Below are 21,998 nucleotides of genomic sequence, written 5' to 3'. Positions count from 1 at the left end.
TTCTTAGTCGTTCCTTGATTAGGCTGTTTGCTATTTGATTATCTGCATAGATAGTTTCTTGATTGCCCAAACCACTTCTGTGTAAGCAGAGAGCAAACCCTACTCGCCTTCTAGCAGTGATGATGTTACCTAATTGGGTCATGAAATGTCATCAAGAAGACAAAGCTCAGAGACCACCAGGGACTCCAGGTTCAACTCTGAGCTATACAAATATGTCCTGGATTAGCAAAGAGGTGCAGAGATGCCTCTTGGCCAGCCATGAAGATTATAATCTCCCTTGTAGATACATATATTTACCTTGAGATACCACTTGAGACCGATGAATTGTAGAAACAAACTTTTAATAAAATTGGATGTAACATTGAAATAAACAAGATGGCTTTTTTCCCCCCTGGACACACAATCACTGTATGACAGAAGAGCACAACACTGAGGCCAGGACTGTAAATTTAATGTAGTCATTTGCCCAGGTGTTGAACAGACAAACTGTCTGCTCCCAAGATTCAGTGGCACAGTATGGAAACTCGCAGCAAAAATTGAGACTGCAGGCAAAACCACAGGTCACCTGCCTCGGATTTAAAATATGTTCTATTCTTACCTGCCACTTATTTAATTATATACTGTTAAACGACCGTAGCACAGTTACCCATCCTAAATCAAGTCAATCATGGCTCATCAGGCATATATCAATCATATCTATTTTCTTGTTGTAGATTTAAAAAAAAATAATTATAACCCATCTGGTTGGGGCAATTTAGCCTTCCCTTCCTCAGACTTCAAACTTAATAGATCTGGAAGCGTATTTGTCTATGTGCGCACCACTGGGAGCACTGGACTGGAACCCCAAGCCGATTCCGCGATGGTGCTTAAACTCCATGGCTTTCTTGAATTCTGCTTCTAGGTTATGTTGCAGTTCTTGCTCTCTGGGCCGGTCCAGAGCCAGGTTTGGTTTGTTAGCGTTGGCTGGAGCTGAACTCTGAGTTGGGACGAAGCCTTTTTTAAGCCCACCCATCAGTCTGTGAAATTTGGTCTTTTGCTCCAGACTTTCAAATGTTGCTGTGCTCCACTGGCCCAAACAATGATCCTGAAGAACAAGGGAGAAAGCTTTAGCAGGCTCTCTGCGGCTTAACTCTCTCTAAAATTGAAGAAGATGTAGACTTTCAGCAACAGTCAACACACCAGTGGTATCCCAGAGTCCCGGTCTTTCTCTCGCACTCTCCCTCCCTCTCCCCCCATCCTCCCTCTTTCTCTCTCTTTCTCTTTTTCTCTCCCCCTCCCCGTCTCTCTCCCCTTCTCTCTCCCTCTCTTTCTCTCCCCCCTCTCCCTTTCTTTCTCTTCCTCTCTCTCTCCTCTTTCTGTCTCCCTTTCTCTCCCTCTCTTCTTTCTCTCCCTCTTTCTCCCCCCTCCCCCTCCCTTTCTCCCTCTCTCCCTCCCTTTTTCTCTCTCCTTCTCTTTCTCTCTCCCCCTCTCCCTCTCTCTCCCTTTCTTTCTCCCTCCTCCCCCTCCCTTTCTCCCTCTCTCCCTCTTTTTCTCTCTTCTTTCTCTCCCTTTTTCACAAAGATGTCACAACTAATTCTTCCAAAGGAAATAGAGGGAAGGGGGGGAGGGGAACTGCCCCTTTTCGGGATCAAAGATGAGAATTACAATTTGCCAGAGGTCAGGCGCTACTGATCTGCTCCCAGAGTCTCTAGGGGTTCAGCTAATTGGCCCTGTGACATGACCTCAGGTTCTCAGTCAAAGGAGTGATTGGTGGATCCAGTCAGAGACGTGACTAGCGTGTTAAGCCGGCAGCGTTGCTCAACAGCTCGAGTGAAACTGGCTAGAGACAAAAGAAGTTTGCTTACCGATCCGTCCTTGGCAATCTTGGTTTTGCCAGATTCCCGGTCGATCTCTTCTTGAAGTTCTTGCCGTCTCACCTGAAGCAAGAAAGGATGGGTTTGAGTAAATCCACTGAGTAAACCTTGAGTAAAGACGAGTGACGACCAGGTTTCTTTAGGGCAATGTTTGTCCACCTTGGTAAGTTGAAGAGGTGTGGATTTTCAACTCCCAGAATTCCCCAGCCACCTTTGCTTTGCTCTGCTTTTGCTGGCTGGGGAATTCTGGGAGGGGAAGTCCACGGCAAGATTGAGAAACGCAGCTTCAGGAATATTTCTTTTTGATCCAAAATAAAGGACTTACTTTTAAATATTCTTTTACCTCCATGCAATACAAGCACGTCACACACAGACACTATTGCGGGATCTCCGTGAAGACAAAGCTAAGGAAAGCTGCACTGGTATAACAGACTACCCCTCTGAGGATTGAAACAGCACATGTGGAAACACACCCAAGCAAACCACACAATCGCTTCACGCAGAGGTGCTCAAATTCTCCAGTGCCCTGATTCCCTGGTGCCTGCAATCACAGGCCAAATAGAATTTTCTCAGTAAAAGAGGTTAGAGTAGATTGAGAGTACTTGTTTACATACAATTGTATGGATGATTACTCTAATGAACCTAGCTGGTTCTAAATAGGTGAGAGAAAGGAGAAAAGGAAAGGGGAAAAAAGGAGAGGAAAAAGGAAAGAAAAAAGGAGAGGAATGGAAAGGGGAGGAGAGGAAAAGGACTGGGTTTTTTTTTTTATTGGCTTCCCTTTTGAGGCTTGTGGACTTCCATACTGCACCTCCTGTAGCATTTCCCCAAATCCCCTTCCATACAAAAATCCAACATGGCTCAAGCACTGGACATCCAGAGAGGCCAGACAAGGGGCTGATGGCCATCCTGTCTCTCTCTCCTTTGCATCAAAACCAGCCCTCATCTTGACAATATTCCAACCCAGCCACAAGATAAAGAAATGATTGTACCTTGTCTATGTTCACTTCATCACAGTTTCCTTTTCTGAATGCCACCAATTTTATTTCATCGGCTGTGACCTGTTTCTTTAAATAAAATTAAATAAATAAATAAAGACACAATGCTTCAGGGTTAGGTATAGCAGGGTTAAAAAAAAAACAACAAAAAACCCTTGTTGTAATTCTCCCCAATCTCGTGTCCTGCTACATTTCCCATGCACCCTGCTAAACGGGATGCAAACCCTGATTGGGCTGTCCTACTCTTAAGCAGCTCCTGAATTCCAGTCATTTTGGAACCATAACTAGGCTGCCAGGCTAAAAAAGGACAAGAGGATAACATTTGGCAGTCAATTCTCTTCCTCTTTCTATTAAATTTCCCGGAGTCTAAGAGATGTGCAGAGCAATCAAAGGCCAAGAGATATCATAGCCATCACAGAAGCCTTGCTTGGACAGCGCAGATAAAAATAAACTGGACCGAAGCTTTTCAGCCTTCTAAATGAAAAGGTTGCTCAGAGTACATTTCTGGAGGCATTTGAAATGCCAACCTGAGCGTGAAATAGCTTGGAAGTATTAAGATGATGATCTGCAACACTCGGGGGAATTCAGCGCAAAGGATGGGACGCTCTTGTTGATAACCGGGCTGAGATTCAGTCCTGGGAATGCTGGCTTCTATTACAGCCAGATGCAGTTATTATCTCAAAAGATTGATCAATCAACTCATCCCAATCAACCAGGCAATCTTTAAATGGGGAGCATTTCAACCTTGGCAACTTTTAAGACTTGCGGATTTCAACTCCCAGAAGTCCCCAATGCTGACTGGGGAATTCTGGGAGTTGAAATCCGCAAGTCTTAAAAGTCCTCAAAGTTTGGACACTCCTGATTTAAGCTCTTTTGCTTTACATTTTTTTTTTCTTTTCTTTTCTTTTTCTCTTGGCATTCACAGCCACTCAAAACTATGCAACGATTATTTCCCCCCAGCCTCTTTTCGAGACCACATGGGAAGCTGGAACGCAGACTTGAAGGATTCCACTTTTCTTTATACGATTATATTATACGATTTAACCGAGAGCCTTCGCTTCACTTAAACAATCAGAAATCTGGAGTTCCCCCTTGAAAGGGTTAGGCTAGCAAAATATTACCTGTTGGGGTCCCCCCCCCCCCACCGTACAGCTTTCTCAAACCGCCAAGGTTTCCGAGATGGCAAAGATGATTGTTTCTGTGCCAGAATTGCAGTGGATAAAAGACTGGATTTTTCTTTCTTTTTTTAAAAAAAAGCCAGGTATTGAAAGTAAAGGAATTTGACTCGTGAGATCTGCTGTCGGCGGGGTGGGGGGTGGGTGGGATGAGAGTTGGGAGGTGATTTTGTTATATTGTACTTTATGTGATTCCTTTGGTTCGTTTTTAATTGTTTTAAATGTGGTTTTATATTCTGTAAACCACCTCGAGTCGCCATGGGCGAGTAGGCGGCAATATAAATTCAATAAATAAATAAATATAAATTTCTAAAGAAAAAAAAAATCAATGATCTTTGGGTTAGGGCAGAGGTCCCCAAACTTGGCAATTTTAAGACTTGTGGACTTCAACTCCCAGAATTCTCCAGCCATGCAATGCTGGTTATCCAGTCTAAGGCTCTCCCTCCTCTCTCCAAGGCCATTCCCTCAGACCATTATTCAAGGTTTCCCTTGCTCTACGACAGGGGGTCTTCAAACTTGGCAAGTTTAAGACTTGTGGACTTCAACTCCCAGAATTCTCCAGCCAGCTATGCTGGGTGAGGGGGAGAACAAAAGCTACCTTCCAACCATGACTGGAGAGGCTTCTGATTTCATGACCAGGAATGTACCGCAAAGTGTCTCCTGCCTGCATGTTACTCACTGTGTTTATTTTTCTTTGTCTGTTATTTTAGTGTTTGTGCTTTTTTTTTTAAAAAAAAGGAAAACCACTTCAAGCTTAACCCCAGCCCTACATTACAACCTGCACACGTGGCCCGAGGAGGGTGGGGGGTCCAAGGACAACAAGCAAGACTTGAGGAGGGGCTGGGCATTGGTTGGTTATCCTCTTATTAAAGGAAATTCCCCGCCCCCTAAAAAAACCCCATTGTCTTTTGAATGACTTGAACAAAATTTGAGGTCCAGAAGTCCAAGGTCCATTTTTTTTCCTTCCCACAGGGACTCAAAGAACCAATGGTCAAAGCAAAGGGCCGGAGATCAGGGCGCTTCGCAGCTGGAATTGTAGGTCCTCCTACAGAGGCTACATTGTAGGTCCTCCTACAAAATGTAGGTCCTCCTACAGAGGCTACAGGGTGGCAGTTTCATGGAAGAATTTCCTTTTCCGAGATATTCATAACGTTGTGGGGTTGAAAGGCCCAAAGAAATAGATCAAGTATCTTAAGAAGAGAAGCCCACGATTTGACTAACTCAGGGGTGTCCAACCTTGGCAACTTTAAGACTTGTGGACTTCAACTCCCAGAATTCCTCAGCCAGCAAAGCTCCACAAGTCTTAAAGTTGCCAAGGTTGGACACCCCTGGTCTAACTGATCTCAGCAGTTCAACAGGAATCCACCTGTCTGCAATTTAAATCTGCGATTCTTTCTCCTCTGGTTTGGGGTGATAACATATCAGGTTGTCTTTTATATGAACATCCCTGCAGGTATTTACAGAGTGTCTTCCCCTTCAGAGCCAAGCGAATAAATGTAATAAATAAGATCCACATCTTTGAAGTGAATCCTGCCGTCACGAAACCAAACCCAGCTTCCCCTGTTGAGGTAGCTTGTTGGGAGGCCAGCTGAGCAGCTTGCAGTTGGTGATCATGTGATCCCAAGGATGATGCATGCCATAAACATTGCCTGAATTTTGATCACGTGACCACAAGGATGCTGCAAGGATCCTAAGCGTGAGGACCAGTTAGGTGCAAATCACTATTTTTCTAAGCCATTGTTTTACTGCACAGGCATGAAATGAACGGTTTGTAAGTGGAGGACTAGCTGCACTATTAACTACTATTTTAAGTCCTGCTTTAGTTTAGTCCCACTGAAATTACCAAAGTGCCAGTTTCGTTCAGATCTAGCCCATAAATTAAAAAAAAAAAACCAACTACCAGCCCTCTCCAAGTATACCTTAGTTTCCGGTTTCATCTTTGCTTTCTTCCCTCCATCCCAAGAGTTTTCAATTTCCTTGTTTTTCCTCTTTTTCTTGACCTGCCGTTCTTGGCTGCCCTCAAATCCATCCTGGTCATCTCGTTTCACTTTGTGTTTCTTTGCTTTCTTTCTCTTTCCACCTGGCGCTCCCACCTTCGACGAGATGTCTTGGCCAGCTTCTGAAAAACGGCTTGCATCTCCGGTTTGTCTCTTGGCCTTCTTCTTTGCAGCCTTATTAGCCTTGCCAAGCCCTGCACTTTTCTCGGATCCGCATTTTAGACTATATTCACTCATCATATTGCAGTGGTTTTCCTGGATCTTGGCTAAGCAGGAAAGAGAAGCAGGACTTATTTTATTCAGCTTCTTCTTCTTCTTTTTCTTCTTCTGGATGGCTTCACTATCTTCTTCTGATCTACGGGCCAAATCGTTCCGTCGTTGCATAGGTCCATCCCTACTTTGGGCATCTTCGCACTTGTAGCTGGCAATGTCTTTTTTTGAAATGTTCTCGAGGTATTTTTTGTAGTACTCAAAGTATTTCTTCTCGACTTCGTCACCCACAACTTTCTGCTCAAGGGTCCTACTCTTTTTCTGACCGGAGGGCATTTCTTGGCAACCGGGTTTCAGTTCTGCAGAGATCTGCTTCACGTCCTCTTCACTGTCACCACTGTGTAAAAGCTCAAGGCAAGCAGGTTTGTCTTTTCGTTTTTCCTTTTTCTTCTTTTTCCTTTTCATCACCGATTCTTCATCTTGCCTGCCAACTTCAAGAACAGCCTTTTCGCCTTTCTTACTCACATGAAAATCAGTACCAGGCTGCCCTTCATCCAAACCATCGGAGTTTTGGATTTGTATACAAAAAAGCTTTCGGTCTTTCTTTTTTTTCAACACCTTGTTTCTTTTCTTGGTGTCTCTTAATTCTAAATCTGAGCTGCTTTCTATAACCACGGGAGAGCTTGCCCGTGCTTCCTTCTTTGATTCAGAGTCACTCTGTTTCTTCTTTGGATCTGGCAAATCTGAATTCGTTTCTTTTACCAAACATTTTAATTTTGGGGGCTTGGCTTTTTTGCCTAAACCTGAACAGTGTCTTTTGGGGCTTTCAATTATAATAACCTGGCCGCAATTAGGATCTTCAGCTTTGTTCCTTTTCCTTGCTGTTTGCTCAGAATTCTTCATATTTCGGAGAACTTCTCTGGAAGTGGGCACAAAAATTCACAAAAGAAAGAGGTTTTAAATTACAGAATTTATTACAAATGGCGAACAGACCTCAGCTTATTAAGTAGCATACATTTATCACAACACATATGCAAGGGCAATTATTTGTAACCGAATACTAAACAAGGCCAATTTCTTTTCAAGCTACAGGCAGTCCTCAACTTACAACAATGGAGCCCAAAATTTCTGTTGCTAATCAAGACAGTTGAGAAGAGAGTTGTGTCCACTTTAATGACCCTTTTTTGCCAGCTAAGCAAATTACTGCAGTTGTTGAGCAAATCTGGCTTCCCACATTGGCTTTGAAGGTGGCTGGGCGATCCCATGGCCCCGGGACACTGCAGCAGTCATAAATACATGCCAGTTGCCAACAACATACCTAATATTCCTTCCTCTTCCTATTCTCACAAGAACAACCCTATGAGGTAGGTTGGGCTGAGAGGGAGGGACTGGCCTAAGATCATCCAGCTGGCCTCCACGCCTAAGGCAGCACTACAACTCACCGTCTTCTAGTGGTTGGTACCCAGATGGCTTTTATGCCTAGGGGGAACTAGAACTCACCTGGTGATTGGCCCAAAGTCATCTAACTGGCTTCCATGACTAAGACAGCACTAGAACTCACCACCACCTAGTGATTGGCCCAAAGTCACCCAGCTGGCTTTCACGTCCAAGGTGGCACTAGAACTCACCATCTCCTAGTGATTGGCCCATAGTCACCTAGCTGGCTTTCACACCTAAAGCAGAATTACAGTTCACCATCTCCTGGTTATCGGCCCATAGTCATCCAGCTGGCTTTCATGCCCAAGGTGGCACTAGAACTCGCAATCTCCTGGCGATTGCCCCAAAGTCACCCGGCCAGTTTCCACACCTAAGATGGGACTAGAACTCACCGTCTCCCGGTTTCCAGCCCGCCCCAGAAAACGCTGTTGCAAAAATACACCCATTGCAGAGATTGCATTCGTGGAAGGGGCTGCACAGCTGTCCCCGCAAATTGCACCGGTGGCTGCATCGGTTTCCAGTCCAAAGGCGCTCTGCACAAGCCCCGAGGCACTCCCACCACCACCAATGATCCCCTTGCCAGACCCCCCCCCCCCAAAGCCCCCATTCCTGCTAAGACCCGGACTGAAATACCCGGGGAACCTTTCCCCAACCTGGCTCCCACGCAGCCCACCCAAGGGAGAACCCAACCACCCCCTCCCTGCTCACCTCGCTCGCCCCTCACCACGCGGGACATCGGGCACTTCCTCTCCCGCCGGTGGGGAGGGGAGGGGGAGGGAGAGAGAGAGAGAGAGAGAGAATGAGGGGTAGAGCAACGCTTCCCGGCTCGACCCGGAAGTGAAAAAGCGGCGGGAGCACCGTCGCCTTAGAGACGCGGCTTGCCGTCGCCTAGCAACGGCTCCCTCGCTCGGGGCCCTTCCATGGCTTCTCCCGCCGCCGCTGAGGAGGCTCCGGTGCGGAGCCTCTGGGAGGAAATTTGCGCAGGTGGGGAGAGGCGGAGAATGAAGTCGTTAACCGGGGAGGGGTTCCCGGCGGGGGGGGGGACAGGTTGGCTCGTGTATGTGTGTGTGTGTGGGGAAAGTATCCCCAAATCCTTAATGGGGGAGTCTTTTGACTCAGGGATGCTGGCTTGCAGAGTTGTGGGCGGCCAGCAGGTGGCGGCAGAGAGAGCTTGGAAAGTTCGCAGGGCTTTGCTGAGCGTGCAAAGCTTTGAAGAGCCCAGTTTGCACCCCCAAAGGGTGTGCGTGTGTGTGTATGTGCAAACAGGCGTGCTTCTCCTTGGGGAGGACAAGCATGACTGGGGAGCAGAAATAGAGGTCCGCGCACACTTAGCTTTTATTGGAAAGACACCCCACCCCACCCCACCCCCCGAAGGGAATGAATGGGACAGCCTTGGTTACTTTCAGCTTTGGTTTGCACAGATGAACAGAACTGGAAGGGACCTTGTAGGTCATCTAGTCCAACCCGCCCTCCCTCCAAGCAGGAGACCCTACCTACACTGTTTCTGACAGATGGCAGTCCAGTATCTTCTGGAAAGCTTCCCGGGACGAAGCTCCCACAACTTCTGATTTCTGTTTAGTGGGGTGTTTCTCCAACTTGGCCACTGGAAGGCATGCGGGAACTTTTCAAGTCCACAGGTCCTCCAGTTAGCCAAGTTTGAAAAATATTGCATTAGTGTGTGTGGATGCCCGTGCCAAGACTATACACCAGACCGGATTAGATTTGATTAGTGCCTTGGAGTCAGTCTTGAGTTACCAGGAATAGCATGTATTTTAGCCTTCATTGAATAATAGCACTTGGCAATAGCGGTACCGCTTCACAGTGCTTTGCACTCTCTAAGCAGTTTACAGAGTCAGCCTATTGTCCCCCAACAATCTGGGTCTTCATTTTATCCACCTCAGAAGGATGGAAGGCTGAGTCAACCTTGAGCCTGGTGAGATTCGAACTGCCAAATTGCAGGCAGGCAGCAGAAGTAGCCTGCAGTACTGCATTCTAACCACTGTGCCGCTGCGGCTCTTAATAATCAGTTTCTGTATTCTTTGGTTTTCCTTTTAACATAGCAACATCATTTTCTTTAAAAGGACAACCAGGAAAAAAAAATTTCCCTATCTTATCTCTATAAACAAATCTTCAAAGCCAGGGCATTCCAATTTAGCCAAAAAAATCCTTTAAGGGCTTCCAGAAATGGCAACAAATTAAAAATCTTGATCTTTAATCCTCCAAATAGGATTCCGTGAGTTAATTTCTTTGCCTTTTCTCTTTGTCCCTTTCATTTTCTCTTTTGTTTTCTTGAAAACAAACAAACAACAGAATTTGAAGCCCAACAGCCTGTTCATCCGGATCACTTGGAAAAGAAAGAGGTACCTCCACCTGCCTTACAGGTAAAAAGAAAAATCCAGATAGTGGCTCTCTTCCATGTCTTTAAAAAAAAAATTCTGGAACTCTTTTATGCTCTTTAAAAAAACCAAGAAGATAAATATTCCCATACAACATTGCCAAAAGATTGTTATTATAGATACACAGCCCTTGTGCATAGAACCTTGTGAAAGATTACGGTATTTGAGGTATTTCAATTTCAAAGTGGGGAAAAAAGAGGCTGTTGTACAAGCGAGATGTGATAATGGCTGGGGAATTCTGGGAATTGAAGTCCACAAGTCTTAGGCAAGAATGGACACCAAAGGTCTGTTAAAGAGGTCAGGTGCATGGTAGCATGTAATCCAAATTGGGAATCCTGGCTTGTGGTGTGTTTCCAAATCCAAATTGCCTGTCGGGGTTTGTGCTGAGCTTCTGAGCTATTCAGCTCAGTCTTGTCAACCCCACCCCATGATTTTCCTCCAGCTTTGCCTGGAGATGCCAGAAGCTGAATTTAGTTATTTTTGCATGCCTGTCTGCCATGAAGGGCCAGCCCTCCCCTATGTAGCAAATCTCATTTTGCAGCTTGTACATTATATGTCTTAATATGAACTGACAGGCTCGGTTCACTGCAGCCAGCTTCGTCCTTACGAATCAGCCCTCTTGAGCTACACTCGGCTCTGGTTTTCTATGTGTCCTTACATATTTCAGATTCTGGTCTTAATCAGAAAAACTGCGAGTCGCCCCTAAGTTCTGTATTCCCCTTTTCCCCCCATTATCTAAAAAAAAATTAAAAATACCAGAATCCTTATTATTAAGAACTCTTTTCCCTAATGATCATTTAATTATTGTTTTCCTCCCATAATGAAGCTTATATGTGACTCTTTAAACACGTGCTCTATAAATTCCTGATCTTGGAAGTTTGGCTAATGCCTGGATCAAACCAAGAAACCTAAGCACTCAATCCAGGAAGATACATTTCTAACCCTTTAGATCAACTTCCCCAAGGCACACTCCAGACGTACAGTTTCATCCCCCAGAATTTCCCAAGGTGGCCGGAGATTCCTGGGAGTTAAAACACACCCCGCATTTTGTGGAGGGTATCCAGACGGAGAAATCATCATTTAAAGAATTATTGTGGGGCCCTTGGTGCTCTCTGAGCTTGGTTGTTTTCTTGCAGACATTTCATGACCCAACTAGATAACATCATCAGTGCTAGAAGGTAGTGGGGTTTGATCTCTGTTCACATACAAGTGGCTTACCCTGTCGGTGTTGGTGGAAGGTGTTTTTTTTTTGGTAGTTCTTTGATTGGGATGTTGTTTACTGCTATATTGTCGGTCTAGTGTTAATCTTGGTATTAACCTCTGCTTATTTGCGTGTTGATTGCTGGCGAGGCGGTGCTTTGCTAAAGTAAGTAAACTAATCAAGGTTAACAAAGTAATAAGCAACAACCTAATCAAAGAACCAACAAGAAGAAAACAACTCTCCCACTAATACTGATAGGGAAGCCACTGTACATAAATAGAGAGCAAACCCCACTATGCTCACTAGCACTGAAGATGTTACCTAGTTGGGTCAAGAAACATCTGCAAGAAAGCCACCAAGCTCAAAGAGCACCAAGGACTCCATAGTCGCAGTCCTCCTCCCCTTCCTCCCCCTCCCCTCCTCCTCCTCCTCCAGAGTAGGTTCAGAATCAAACCTTCATTTTGTTCTTCCTGGTGTTTATTTACATTGAAGACAGGCATTTATCTCTTTGTTTTTGGTGTTCAGCAGGTTCCCACTGCTGCTGGGCCACTGCCAGAGCTGCCGGAGCTGAGTGGAGCTGAGAGCAAGCCTGTGATTACGGAGGAAGCGCTGCCCCAGAAGACCCTGTCTCTTCTTTCTGCGCTGATAGCTCCTGAACCCCCCGACTTAAAAACATGTACGCCGCTGTCCTTGTGCAAGCTCCTCTTTCTTTATGAGGGACTCCTTTTGAAGAGGAAGCGAGGGAAAGGAAGGGACAACCAGTCTTAACCTCGATTTCTGCCCGTTTCCTCGTTGCAGTCTGTGGAGTCGGGGTTGGTTTGCCCACGTTCAGCTATTTTTACTGCAAGTTTTCAAACAGAGATGCAGAAAGAAAAAACGGACAAAAACACGTTCACGGGTAGTCCTCGACTTACGGTTCAAAGTTCCAACGGCACTAAAAAGGGACTTATGATCAGTTTTCTCACTTACAACCACTGCCGTTCCCCCACGCTCAAGTGATCAAAATTCGGGCGCTTGGCCACCGACTCATATTTATGACGGTCGCAGGGCCCCTGGGTCCCAAGATCCCCCTTCTGACAAGCAAAGGCAATGGGGCGGTAGCCAGATTCACTTAACAACTGGGTTTCTAACTTAACAACTGCATTGATTCACTTAACAACTGTGGAATGAAAGGCCGTGAAATGGGGCAAAACTCACTTAACAACTGCCTCACTTAAGCAACAGAAATGTTGGGCTCAGTTGAGATTGTACATCAAGAGCTTATCTGTAACGTCAAAAAACTAACTGTATTTATTGATTAGATTTTAATCCCACCTATCTAAGTTTTACAAATAACTCAAGGCAGCGAAGGTACATAATGCTCCTATTTTCCCTGCACCCTGTGAGGTGGGTGGTTGTCGAAAGGCCTAGCTGGGTGGAAGATGGAAGGAGGGAATAGAAAAAAAATGTAATTATTTGTTCAATTATTTAATAAATCTATAGAGCTCCCCCCCCCCCAACTCGCACCTAGGTGACTCTGGGTGGCTTACAACGGACGAGAGGAGAAAGTTAAAAGAATTAAGTGTAGCGACTAGGGAGGGAAGAAATGGGACCGTGAACCAGAGAGCTTGTTATATGATATGTAAATGGAACAGACTTAATATTTACATGGTTGTAAAAGCAAACATTGATCTGTCCAGGTACGCCCAGGGAATTCTTGGAATGCTACATTTTCCCAGTGCTTCTTCCCGGCATGGTAGAACTCTTGCACGAAGCCAAGAAGCAAAGATGTTTTGAGGTGAGTCCAAAATCGTTCTCAGAAGGATGTGTGACCTTCCAGAATCGCAAAGCCACCTTGATGGTTTTTATAGGAGGTAGACTAGAAGGCCTCCATGGTCCCCTTCCAACCTTCTGTTGTTCTATTATGGCCAGGCAGGACCCAGGGGAGGGGTCAAATCAGAGGTGGTGAATTCAGCAGGTTCTGACCAGTTCTGGAGAACCGGGAGTGGAAATTTTGAGCAGTTCTGAGAACCGGCCAATCCCGCCTCTGACGGGCCCCGCCAACCCCATCTCTCCTCTGCCTCCCATCGAGTCCCAGCTGATCGGCTGGGTCTTCTTTGGTTGCCCTGCACAGGAGAACAGAGCTGGAAAGCAGGTTAGTGGGGTGGGGAAGGAATGGGGATTTTGCAGTATATCCTCCCCTGCCACGCCCACCAAGCCACGCCCACAGAACCGGTAGTCCAAAAATTTGAATCCCACTACTGAGTGAAATGCATCATCAGTTCGGAGTCCTTTCACACCCACAAGAGTTCTAAGCCCAACCCAATTTGAATTCCATTGACCGTCATCTGCCGCCAATTTGCCTTGACCGTTAGTAGTTCAGATTCTTGTAGAGAGCAGAGCTAGCATGCCGTAAACCTGCATTCGTTTGAACAATCCTAGTTCCTGGTTTCTTGGTCAGAACATTAACCTTATCAAGCCTTCATTTCCATCTTTTAAACTTCTTTGTTGTTTTTCTGGACTGCCTTACAAGAGTTTGGTTAGTGGCCGAAGTTACAATGGCATTGAAAAAAAGGTGACTTACGTCCATTTTTCACACTTAACAGCCATTGCAGCGTCTCCAGGGTCACTGAGATCAAAACTGGCAACTGACTCATAGTTATGACGGTTGAAGTGTCCTGAAGTCACGTGATCACCTTTTGCAACCACCTGACCAGCCATGTCAAGGGGGAAGCCAGATTCACTTAACAACCGTGTTACTAACTTTCACCTCTGCAGCGATTCGCTTAATGGCTCATAGCCAGAAAGATGGTTAACATGGGGCAAAAACTCCCTTAGCAACCACCTCACTTAGCCACAGAAACACAGGTTATGAGGTTACGTGTTTCACTAGGAGTCCTGAACTGTGCAAAAGAGCATCTGTGGCGGTGGGCGTATCTGTAAAATAAAGCAAGCAGAGGGGCAGAAAATGATCCGAGGCCCCTGCATTGTGTTCCCGAGTGTAACGCAAACACCCGTCAAGAATGGGAGCATAATTCTCCTCGTGGAAAATAGTGTGCAGCCCATCTGCCGGTGAACAATGCACATTGTTATGGAGGTTTCCTGTGCATATCCGGGTGTGCATAACCCAGCCCAGCTGTGCGCAGAAATTGGCCTTCTTGCTTTCTTTAAAGGCAGCCGAGCCGAGCCTGAAAAATAAATACGGTAAGGCTGTTAACGCTTTTGGTGGCTCTGCCGGGACCTCCTCATTCCAGGAGAGCCATCCGTTTCGATCCATTATTGAATCTATACTGGAAAGATGATGCGCTAATCTCCCCAAGGGAGCCTGGAGACATAACTGTCTAGATGAGAGTTCTCCCTCCCCGGCTCTCTCCTTCTCTCTCCTTCCCCCTCTCTCTCCCCCTCCCTCACTCCTCTCTTCTTCTCCTCCTCCTCTCTCTCTCCCTCTCCTGTCACTTTCTCCTCTCTCTTTCTCTTTCTCCCTCTCCCCCTCTCTCCCTCTCCTTCCATCCCTCTCCCTCCCTCTCTTTATCTTTCCCTCTCCTCCTCTCTCTCTTCCTTCTCTCTCTCCCCCCTTTCCTTCTATCTCTCTTTCTCCCCCCTTTCCTTCTCTGTATCTGTCTCTCTCTCTCTCTTCCTTCCCTCTCTCCCCTCCTTCCTCCCTCTCTCTCTCTCTGCCCCCTCTTACTCTTCCTCTCTCCCTCCCTCTCCTTCTCTTGATCATTCTTTGATGGGGACGCCGTGAAGGTCATAAGCGCGAGGACCAGCCCTAAGTCACTTTTTTCAGGACCGTCATAACGTCGAACACTCAAATGGTCATCAGTCGGGCACCCATGTATTCGTTCTCCCTGGGACACAAGGACATATTCATACAGTTGCCATTATTACCTCCAGCTGATGCAATCACAGCCCATAAATACCATCATTTGCATGAATATTTATAGCCCACCATTATTTTTATAAACAACTCAAGGTGACAAAGAAACACACCCCATGCTCCTTCCTGCTCCTATTTTCCCCACCATGGCAGCCCCGTGAGGTGGGATGGGTTGAGAGAGAGAGAGAGAGAGAGGGGGGCATATGGCGTGGTCCTATACCCTCCCTTGTTGCCCCGTGGATGCCCTCCCTCGTTTCATCTGTTGGAACGTGGCCTCCGTTGCAATGTCCACTTGCCCTTTGGAGAGAAAGTAGAATAAAAATAACACCTCCTATCGTTTCTCATCATTGTTTTCCTGAACTTGATGTCTCTTCTGTTCTTCCAGAGGAAACAGACACGATTTATCGCTCTTGATTTCCTGACAGAGTGGCTATACAAGTAAGTTTCTTGCTCAGGGTTCAGTATTTGAAGATGGTTCCGTTATGTTTTTTCCTCCTCCTCCTAAGCAGAGAGCAATTCCGATCGTCCTCGACTCACAACAGCTCGTTTAGTGACCGTTCGAAGTTACAGCGGCACTGAAGAAGTGACTTATGACCATTTTTCACACTTACAGCCATTGCAGCGTCCCCATGGTCATTGAGATCAAAAGTCAGGCATTTGGCAACTGACTCGTATTTATGACGGTTGCAGTGTCCCAGCGTCACGTGTTCCCCATTTGTGACCTTCTGATGAGCAGAGTCAAACGGGGAAGCCAGATTCGTTTAACAACCTTGTTGTCAGGGTTCCATGTAAGAGACCCATATCAAGCAAAACTCCGAGGCAGGTAGATCCCTCAAAGAAAAGCTTTATTGGAAGGACCATGTTGGCACAGATCTGGTGAAAACCGACTCTGAAGTCTCCCGCGGTTTTCACCTAATTAAAAGTAAAAGTTTTTCTACTTTCTCAAAACCAGAGGTGGGTATTCAGCAGGTTCTGACCAGTTCTGGAGAACCGGTAGCAGAAATTTTGAGTAGTTCAGAGAACCTGCAAAGACCACCTCTGACTGGAGATTTTACAGTATCCTTCCCCTGCCACGCCCACCAAGCCACGCCCATAGAACTGGTAGTAAAAAAAAATTTGAATCCCACCACTGCTCAAAACCATCGGTCACATGGTCCAATCACGGTGCAGATTGGCAACTGGATGGCATCACTTCCTCCAACCAGGCGCGAGAATGTCCTTGGTTCTCAAGAGAAAATATTTTGTTTTGGCTAAGCATCCTTTCTATCTCAAATCTCCCCCGCTGTCAGGGCTCTGTCAGTTTCCCCCCATTTAAATCATGAGTCTCTAGCCGAACTTCCAAAACGTAAGATTTATTAGGAGAAGACATGCTGGCACTGCCTGGGTGCAGCCGACTCTGAGGCACATAATTCATTGTCACCCTTGATCCTGGTTTTCCCCCACCCCTCTGGGTGTATTGTAATTCATATTCTCCAATGGGACACATCCATAGCCCAGTGTCATCAATCATGCTCTCCAGTTAAGGCCGAAACTTCAGTCACCTAGAAACTATCTTTGAAAACATTTATGGAATGCAAGCTGTCCACTGATCCCCTCTCCCTTTTTGTTGGCAACTCTAAAAAGACCATACAAATATTTTATGAGTTAATACTCTCCCTATCGATCAGGTCAGCTTCAGGACTGACACTGAAGTGCTAGCTTCAGGGTTGACACAATCAAGTGTTACTAACTTGATTCACTTAACTGCGGCAAGGAAGATCGTAAAACGGGGCCAAAGCTCCCTCAATGAATGTCTCACTTAGCAATGGAAATTTGGGGCTCCATTGTGGCCGTAATTTGAGGACTGCCTGTACGCTTAGTCATCACTCTCAGTTTTATGCGTGTCTGCTTTTCCCCACGATGCTGATCCTTCCAGCCACAACGCGAAGAGACGAGATGAGCCCTTCGTGGAATTTTTCGAGATCCCTTTTGTGAAGGATTGGTTAAAGGACCAGTAAGTATTCCTCGTGGTTTACACCACTTCCCGTCTTTCGCCGTGCTTGCTTTTCTGTGAAAGAACGAAACGCAACCCACGTGTCTCTTTTCAGTTTCCATTTCTTCTTCCGTCAACGCCATCACAACCCTCCGATACACAGGTTAATACGGCCATCGCTTCCTTGCCAAGAATGTATTTTCCTAGATGTATTTGCACAAGGGAAGGGAATTTTCACTACGTTTTTCAGAAGTGGTTTGCCACTGGCTCCTTCCTAGGGCCGAGTGAGAGGGACTCGCCTGGAGTTTTTGTGTCTTGGGTAAGGGATAGACTGAATTGACTCACATACTGCTGTTTGTTTAACAATTAAATTCATTAATGAATTTAATTCAAGTAAGCAATTCTGGCTGGCTTATCGTTCTAAGTAGAATGAATGTAGGATAATGGAATCCCTGCCATTCAGGGACACAAGTTTCTCTAGGCCCAGAAACCAGGAGCCGGTGAATTCTAGTCCCACCTTAAGCAGGAAAGCCAACTGGATAGCTTTGGGCCAATCAGCAGGAGACTGGGAGTTCTAGTCACTCTCAGCACAGGGGAAAATAGGTAGAGCAAGGAGTATCACAGACGTTCACACTTGAATTACCTATAAATTTAGTTCAGCTTATTTTTCAATTGTCACTGCACCTCGTACAACGAAATTAAATGCCATCTCCAGTGTACATTATAACTATAAAAATAAAACACAAACATCCTTCGCATTCTATGCAATTGAATTGAAAACCCCTGATATTACATTAATATTGCACTGTACAGTAGAATTCAACAGAGCTACTGCCCTGGGATAGAAGCTGTTTTTCAGCCTATTTGTCCTTGTTTTTATTATCCTGTACCGTCTTCCAGATGGTAATAGTTCAAAAAAAAAAACAAAAAAAGAGTGCCAGGATGAGTTGGATCTTTGAGAATGTTTTGAAAGTTCTTAAGGCAGCGGGGGCTATAAAGCTCTTCCAAAGAGGGGAGAGGGCAACCCATGATCCTCTGGGCAATAAGTTAATAAAGGCATGATTAAAAACCCAACACATAAACAAACCAAGTTCCTCTGGGATAAGAACCTCGAGGCCCTGTTTTACACTGATGTATGTGGGTTTTCATTCTTAATGCTGCTCCTAAGAGCGCCCGTTGCGTTTCCCTATCCTGACTCCATCCTGACTGGGACGATGATTGGAGTGCAATTGGCCCCTTTGCACTTCGTGGATGGTTATGAGACATCCAGGATGCTGCCGGGAAGGAAGACAGGAGGGAGGATATAATAAGAACATTGTGCCATATTCAGCTGGCCGGGCCTCGCATTCAAATTCACCCAGGGCCCATAGGGCCAGGCCATGAAAAGGAAATCGCCAAGACATTTCTCCGTGGGCGGGGTGGCTTCCTGTGTCACTTGCCCACAGCCAGCTGGTTCCTAGCGGGCATCCGACTCAGGTGACGATGCCCTTCAGTAAGCTGGCATTGTCAAGATTGTCAGAACCTCATCAGGCGGGCCGCTTGTCATATCCTACTCTCATTCTCTGTATCCTCCAAAGAATTTCTCTCCGGCTTGCTTCCACCACCCCCTCCGTCCGTGTCGTCAACATGGCTGCTATTTACTTTTGTTTCGCTCACACGTTTTGGGAAGCGGGTGGGAAGTATGTCAAGTGTTCGTCCAGGCGGCGGCCGGCGTTCCCATCCCACTCCCTTCTCCTTTTCATATTCTAATGCCCACCCCCCACCCCCCAAGTCTGCTAGTCTGGGTCGCCTTTACAGCTCCCATCCCTCCTGCTAGTTTTCAATTGACCCTCAGGGCTAATTTGGCATGGCTGAGTGGCTTTGCATTCGCTTGGTCTGATGAATGATAAGAGACAATGGCAGCCTTCCAGTATTTGAGGGGCTGCCCGAAGAAGAAGAAGAAGAAGAAGAGGGGGAACAGCCTATTCCTCAAAGCACCTGAGGGCAAGACAAGAAGTAACAGATGGAAACTGATCAAGGAGAAGTAACCTAGAACTAAGGAGGAATTTCCTAACAGCGAGAACAATCAATCAGCCGAACAACTTGTCAGAAGAATTTGTGGGTGTTCCCACACTGGAAGTTTTTAAGAAGAAATTGGACAACCATTTGTCCTGCTTGACCAGGGCGGGGTTGGACTAGAAGACCTCCAAGGTCCCTTCCAACTCTGTTATTCTGTTTCTGAATATCATCCGTCTGCCTGTCCTTACACCAGCTGGTAGCCTAATAATTCCTTTTCAAGTCCCTGATATTGGGCCGGCTTCTAGGGCGTAATGCTGAGGATGCTTACCGATTCCTCTCTCTTTATTTAAAGAAGTCCTGATCTGTAAAACACACAGGAAGCCAAGGTGTGCGTAACCCGGTTTCTAAAATTGTATTTATTTGCACGGTCGAATGATACTCCCGCCTTCCTTCTCCAAGGAAACTCTCCAGGGGGTTAACGAGGTTTAAAACAAGCAGACCGCGAGAAATAAAATTAAAATGCAGCTTGAAATTAACAATGGAATAAAGATGAACAATCCAACCACTGAAAGCTGACGGAATAACTCGGAATGACCTTTTATTGCATTCAGACAATGGATTAAAGACAAATGGATTGAAAACTGAAGAAGTGAAAAGGGGAGAGAAGAACACTCAGGATTGGGTTTTAAGCCACGTCCACACTGGATCGGAGGCATTTTGAAGTGCAGAAAGTGTATTGGGCTTATACTAGCCTTTCTCAGCCTAGGCAACTTTTAAGATGTATGGACTTCAACTCCCAGAATCCCCCAGCCAGCCATGGACCTGGGATAGGCAAATATTGATGTTTGGTGGTATTAGAGGTATCGTTGCAGGACGTAAGCTGTTCCAAGTAAAGCTGCCTTTTGCAATTGACTGATGGGGATGCCGTCAATGCCGATGATCTGGTGCTCCAGATGTTTGGGGGTTGCACCAAAGGTGCCTGTTGCTATTGGCACAAACCTTTGCTTGCTTTCTTTTGCCACGGTCACTCCATTTCTACTTGCAGGTCTTTGTATTTTGTTACCCTTCCCAGTTTCTTTCTTTCTTTCTTTCTTTCTTTCTTTCTTTCTTTCTTTCTTTCTTTCTTTCTTTCTTTCTTTCTTTCTTTCTTTCTTTCTTTCTTTCTTTCTTTCTTTCTTTCTCTCTCTCTCTCTTTCTTTCTTCTTCTTCTTCTTCTTCTTCTTCTTCTTCTTCTTCTTCTTCTTCTTCTTCTTCTTCTTCTTCTTCCTCCTCCTCCTCCTCCTCCTCCTCCTCTTCTTCTTCTTCTTCTTCTTCTTCTTCTTCTCCTCCTCCTCCTCCTCCTCCTCCTCCTCCTCCTCCTCCTCCTCCTCCTCCTCCTCCTCCTCCCTCCTCCTCCTCCTCCTCCTCCTCCTCCTCCTCCTCCTCCTCCTTCTTCTTCTTCTTCTTAAGCCACAGCAGCTCCCTTCCCATCTGGGCCACTCAAGTTTGCACGCTATTTTCCAGGTCTTCTTCTTCTGCTGCTGGTGCTGTTTTGTCTCGGTTTCCCCTTCCTTTAATTCAAGACACCCGTCAACAAAGCTGTCAAGCAGCTTGTCCCTAAATTCCGAGCAGACTCTTCTTTGGTTAAGCGCCGAGAAAGAAATCCCAGACCCCCGCAAAAAAATAAAATAAAATAAAAAACGAACAAATCCCAACCGTGTCCCAGTGTCTCCACGTCAACCCGCCCTCCCCACCCCCCGCCCCGCATTTGTCCCAAATCAGGGAAGGGAACGTGCAGGGAGGGTTGCTCTGCTGCCTCGAAACATCGGCACAAGAAACCCTGCAGGGCTGCAGCTTTCGGCCTGTCAACCCCGATGAACGTCAAGCTGCGCCTGGCATCTTCGATTTGCATCAACAAGCCAAGAGTTATCCACCAGGGGATCTGTACGCTAGGATGGCGGGCGGGATGGCAGATCAAGGGATCTGTACGGGGGAGATCTCGGGGCAAATGTTGCATCCGATAGAGAGTCGTCCTCCGCGGAGGGAGGCAAGGTCAAGAAACCCGAGACAAGCATCCCTAGTTGGCTCATTTTACCAAAGAGTGCTTTTGCAGACCGCCCGATTTATTTATTTATTTGTTTATTTCATATTTCTGGCAACCCTTTTCCAAACAGATCTCCGGGCTCCGGCATTATTTTGGCCCAAGTTGCCTCAGTGGATGCCATAAAGAAGAAGACACCACACTGACGTCGATCGTTAATCTAGCTGCTGTCCCGTTTTTCTTCCCAGCGTTAGATTTATCTGCTTCTCTGGCTGAAAACTTGGCCCCTTGAGGGCATCCGAGCGATGCCAGATCATTCTGGGAAATCCAATTGCACACGAGACAGAGCCTTTTTGCTGTATTGACCGGTGCTCCACAGGGAGTGTTTGTAATTTTTTATTTTTTATTTTTTGCAACCAACACACCTTGCACATTCCCTGCACAGCCGCTTTCTCAGCTGATTCCTCTTGGGATTGTCTCCTGCCCCAAATAATTTATTCCCTCTTGCCCAGTTCACTCCTGTGCCTGCCGATATCCTATTTCCATTCCACCTAAAGTCAGTTACTAATATTCCAGTGCAGAGGTCTCCAAACTTGGCAATTTTAAGCCTTGTCGACTTCAACTCCCATAGCTGGCCCGAGGAATTCTGGGAGTTGACGTCCACAAGTCTTAAAGTTGCTGAGGTAGGGGCCCCCTGTTCCAGTGGATAAAATGGATTTGGGGTGACTTCGGCTCCTTTGGACTGGAAATGGGTGAGGTCTCCGCCGACTGGATTTCTGGACACGAAGCCCTTCCCTGTCAGACGTGAGTGATCTACATCCCATTCCTACTTTAGTCTTGGATCGGTTCCCCTGAAAGAGCCTTGTGATTTGAAAAACGAAGCCCAGT

General features: G+C 46.2%; 2 protein-coding genes across 3 annotated transcripts in view; one reads left to right on the top strand and one right to left on the bottom strand.

Moving 5' to 3' along the window:
• Positions 1-322: 322 nt before the first annotated feature.
• On the bottom strand, positions 323-8,516 carry KNOP1 (lysine rich nucleolar protein 1). The gene is made up of 5 exons (XM_087942072.1): positions 8,376-8,516; positions 5,943-7,149; positions 2,843-2,917; positions 1,845-1,916; positions 323-1,084 (listed from the first exon to the last, which is right to left on the bottom strand). Exons 2-5 carry the CDS (start codon positions 7,131-7,133, stop codon positions 770-772), a joined length of 1,653 nt encoding a protein of 550 aa, XP_087798198.1. The 5' UTR covers positions 7,134-7,149; positions 8,376-8,516; the 3' UTR covers positions 323-769.
• A 45-nt stretch (positions 8,517-8,561) lies between these two features.
• The window catches only part of IQCK (IQ motif containing K), a 23,928-nt gene continuing 10,491 nt past the window's right edge, over positions 8,562-21,998 (top strand). For both annotated transcript variants that reach the window (XM_026704265.2, XM_087942079.1), the window contains exons 1-6: positions 8,562-8,651; positions 9,978-10,048; positions 11,790-11,940; positions 12,944-13,041; positions 15,506-15,558; positions 17,036-17,113. In XM_026704265.2, coding sequence (XP_026560050.1) covers positions 8,588-8,651; positions 9,978-10,048; positions 11,790-11,940; positions 12,944-13,041; positions 15,506-15,558; positions 17,036-17,113 — 515 coding nt within the window. In that variant the 5' untranslated portion in view covers positions 8,562-8,587. The remainder of the gene's footprint in view (positions 8,652-9,977; positions 10,049-11,789; positions 11,941-12,943; positions 13,042-15,505; positions 15,559-17,035; positions 17,114-21,998) is intronic.

Source organism: Pseudonaja textilis, chromosome 14 (genome assembly GCF_049901715.1).
Source record: "Pseudonaja textilis isolate UNSWEBS1 chromosome 14, rPseTex1.2, whole genome shotgun sequence".
In the NCBI taxonomy this organism is placed as follows: Eukaryota; Metazoa; Chordata; class Lepidosauria; order Squamata; family Elapidae; genus Pseudonaja; species Pseudonaja textilis.
Note: the sequence above shows the minus strand (reverse complement) of the source record. Positions and strands in the feature narration are given on the sequence as shown.

Coding starts and splice junctions, on each gene's coding strand:
- KNOP1 (XM_087942072.1), bottom strand. CDS start 7,133: ATGAAGAATTCTGAGCAAACAGCAAGGAAAAGGAACAAAGCTGAAGAT. Junction 2,918..5,942: donor AGATGAAACCGGAAACTAAG/GTATACTTGGAG, acceptor TTTTATTTAAAG/AAACAGGTCACAGCCGATGA. Junction 1,085..1,844: donor AGATTGCCAAGGACGGATCG/GTAAGCAAACTT, acceptor CTTGTTCTTCAG/GATCATTGTTTGGGCCAGTG.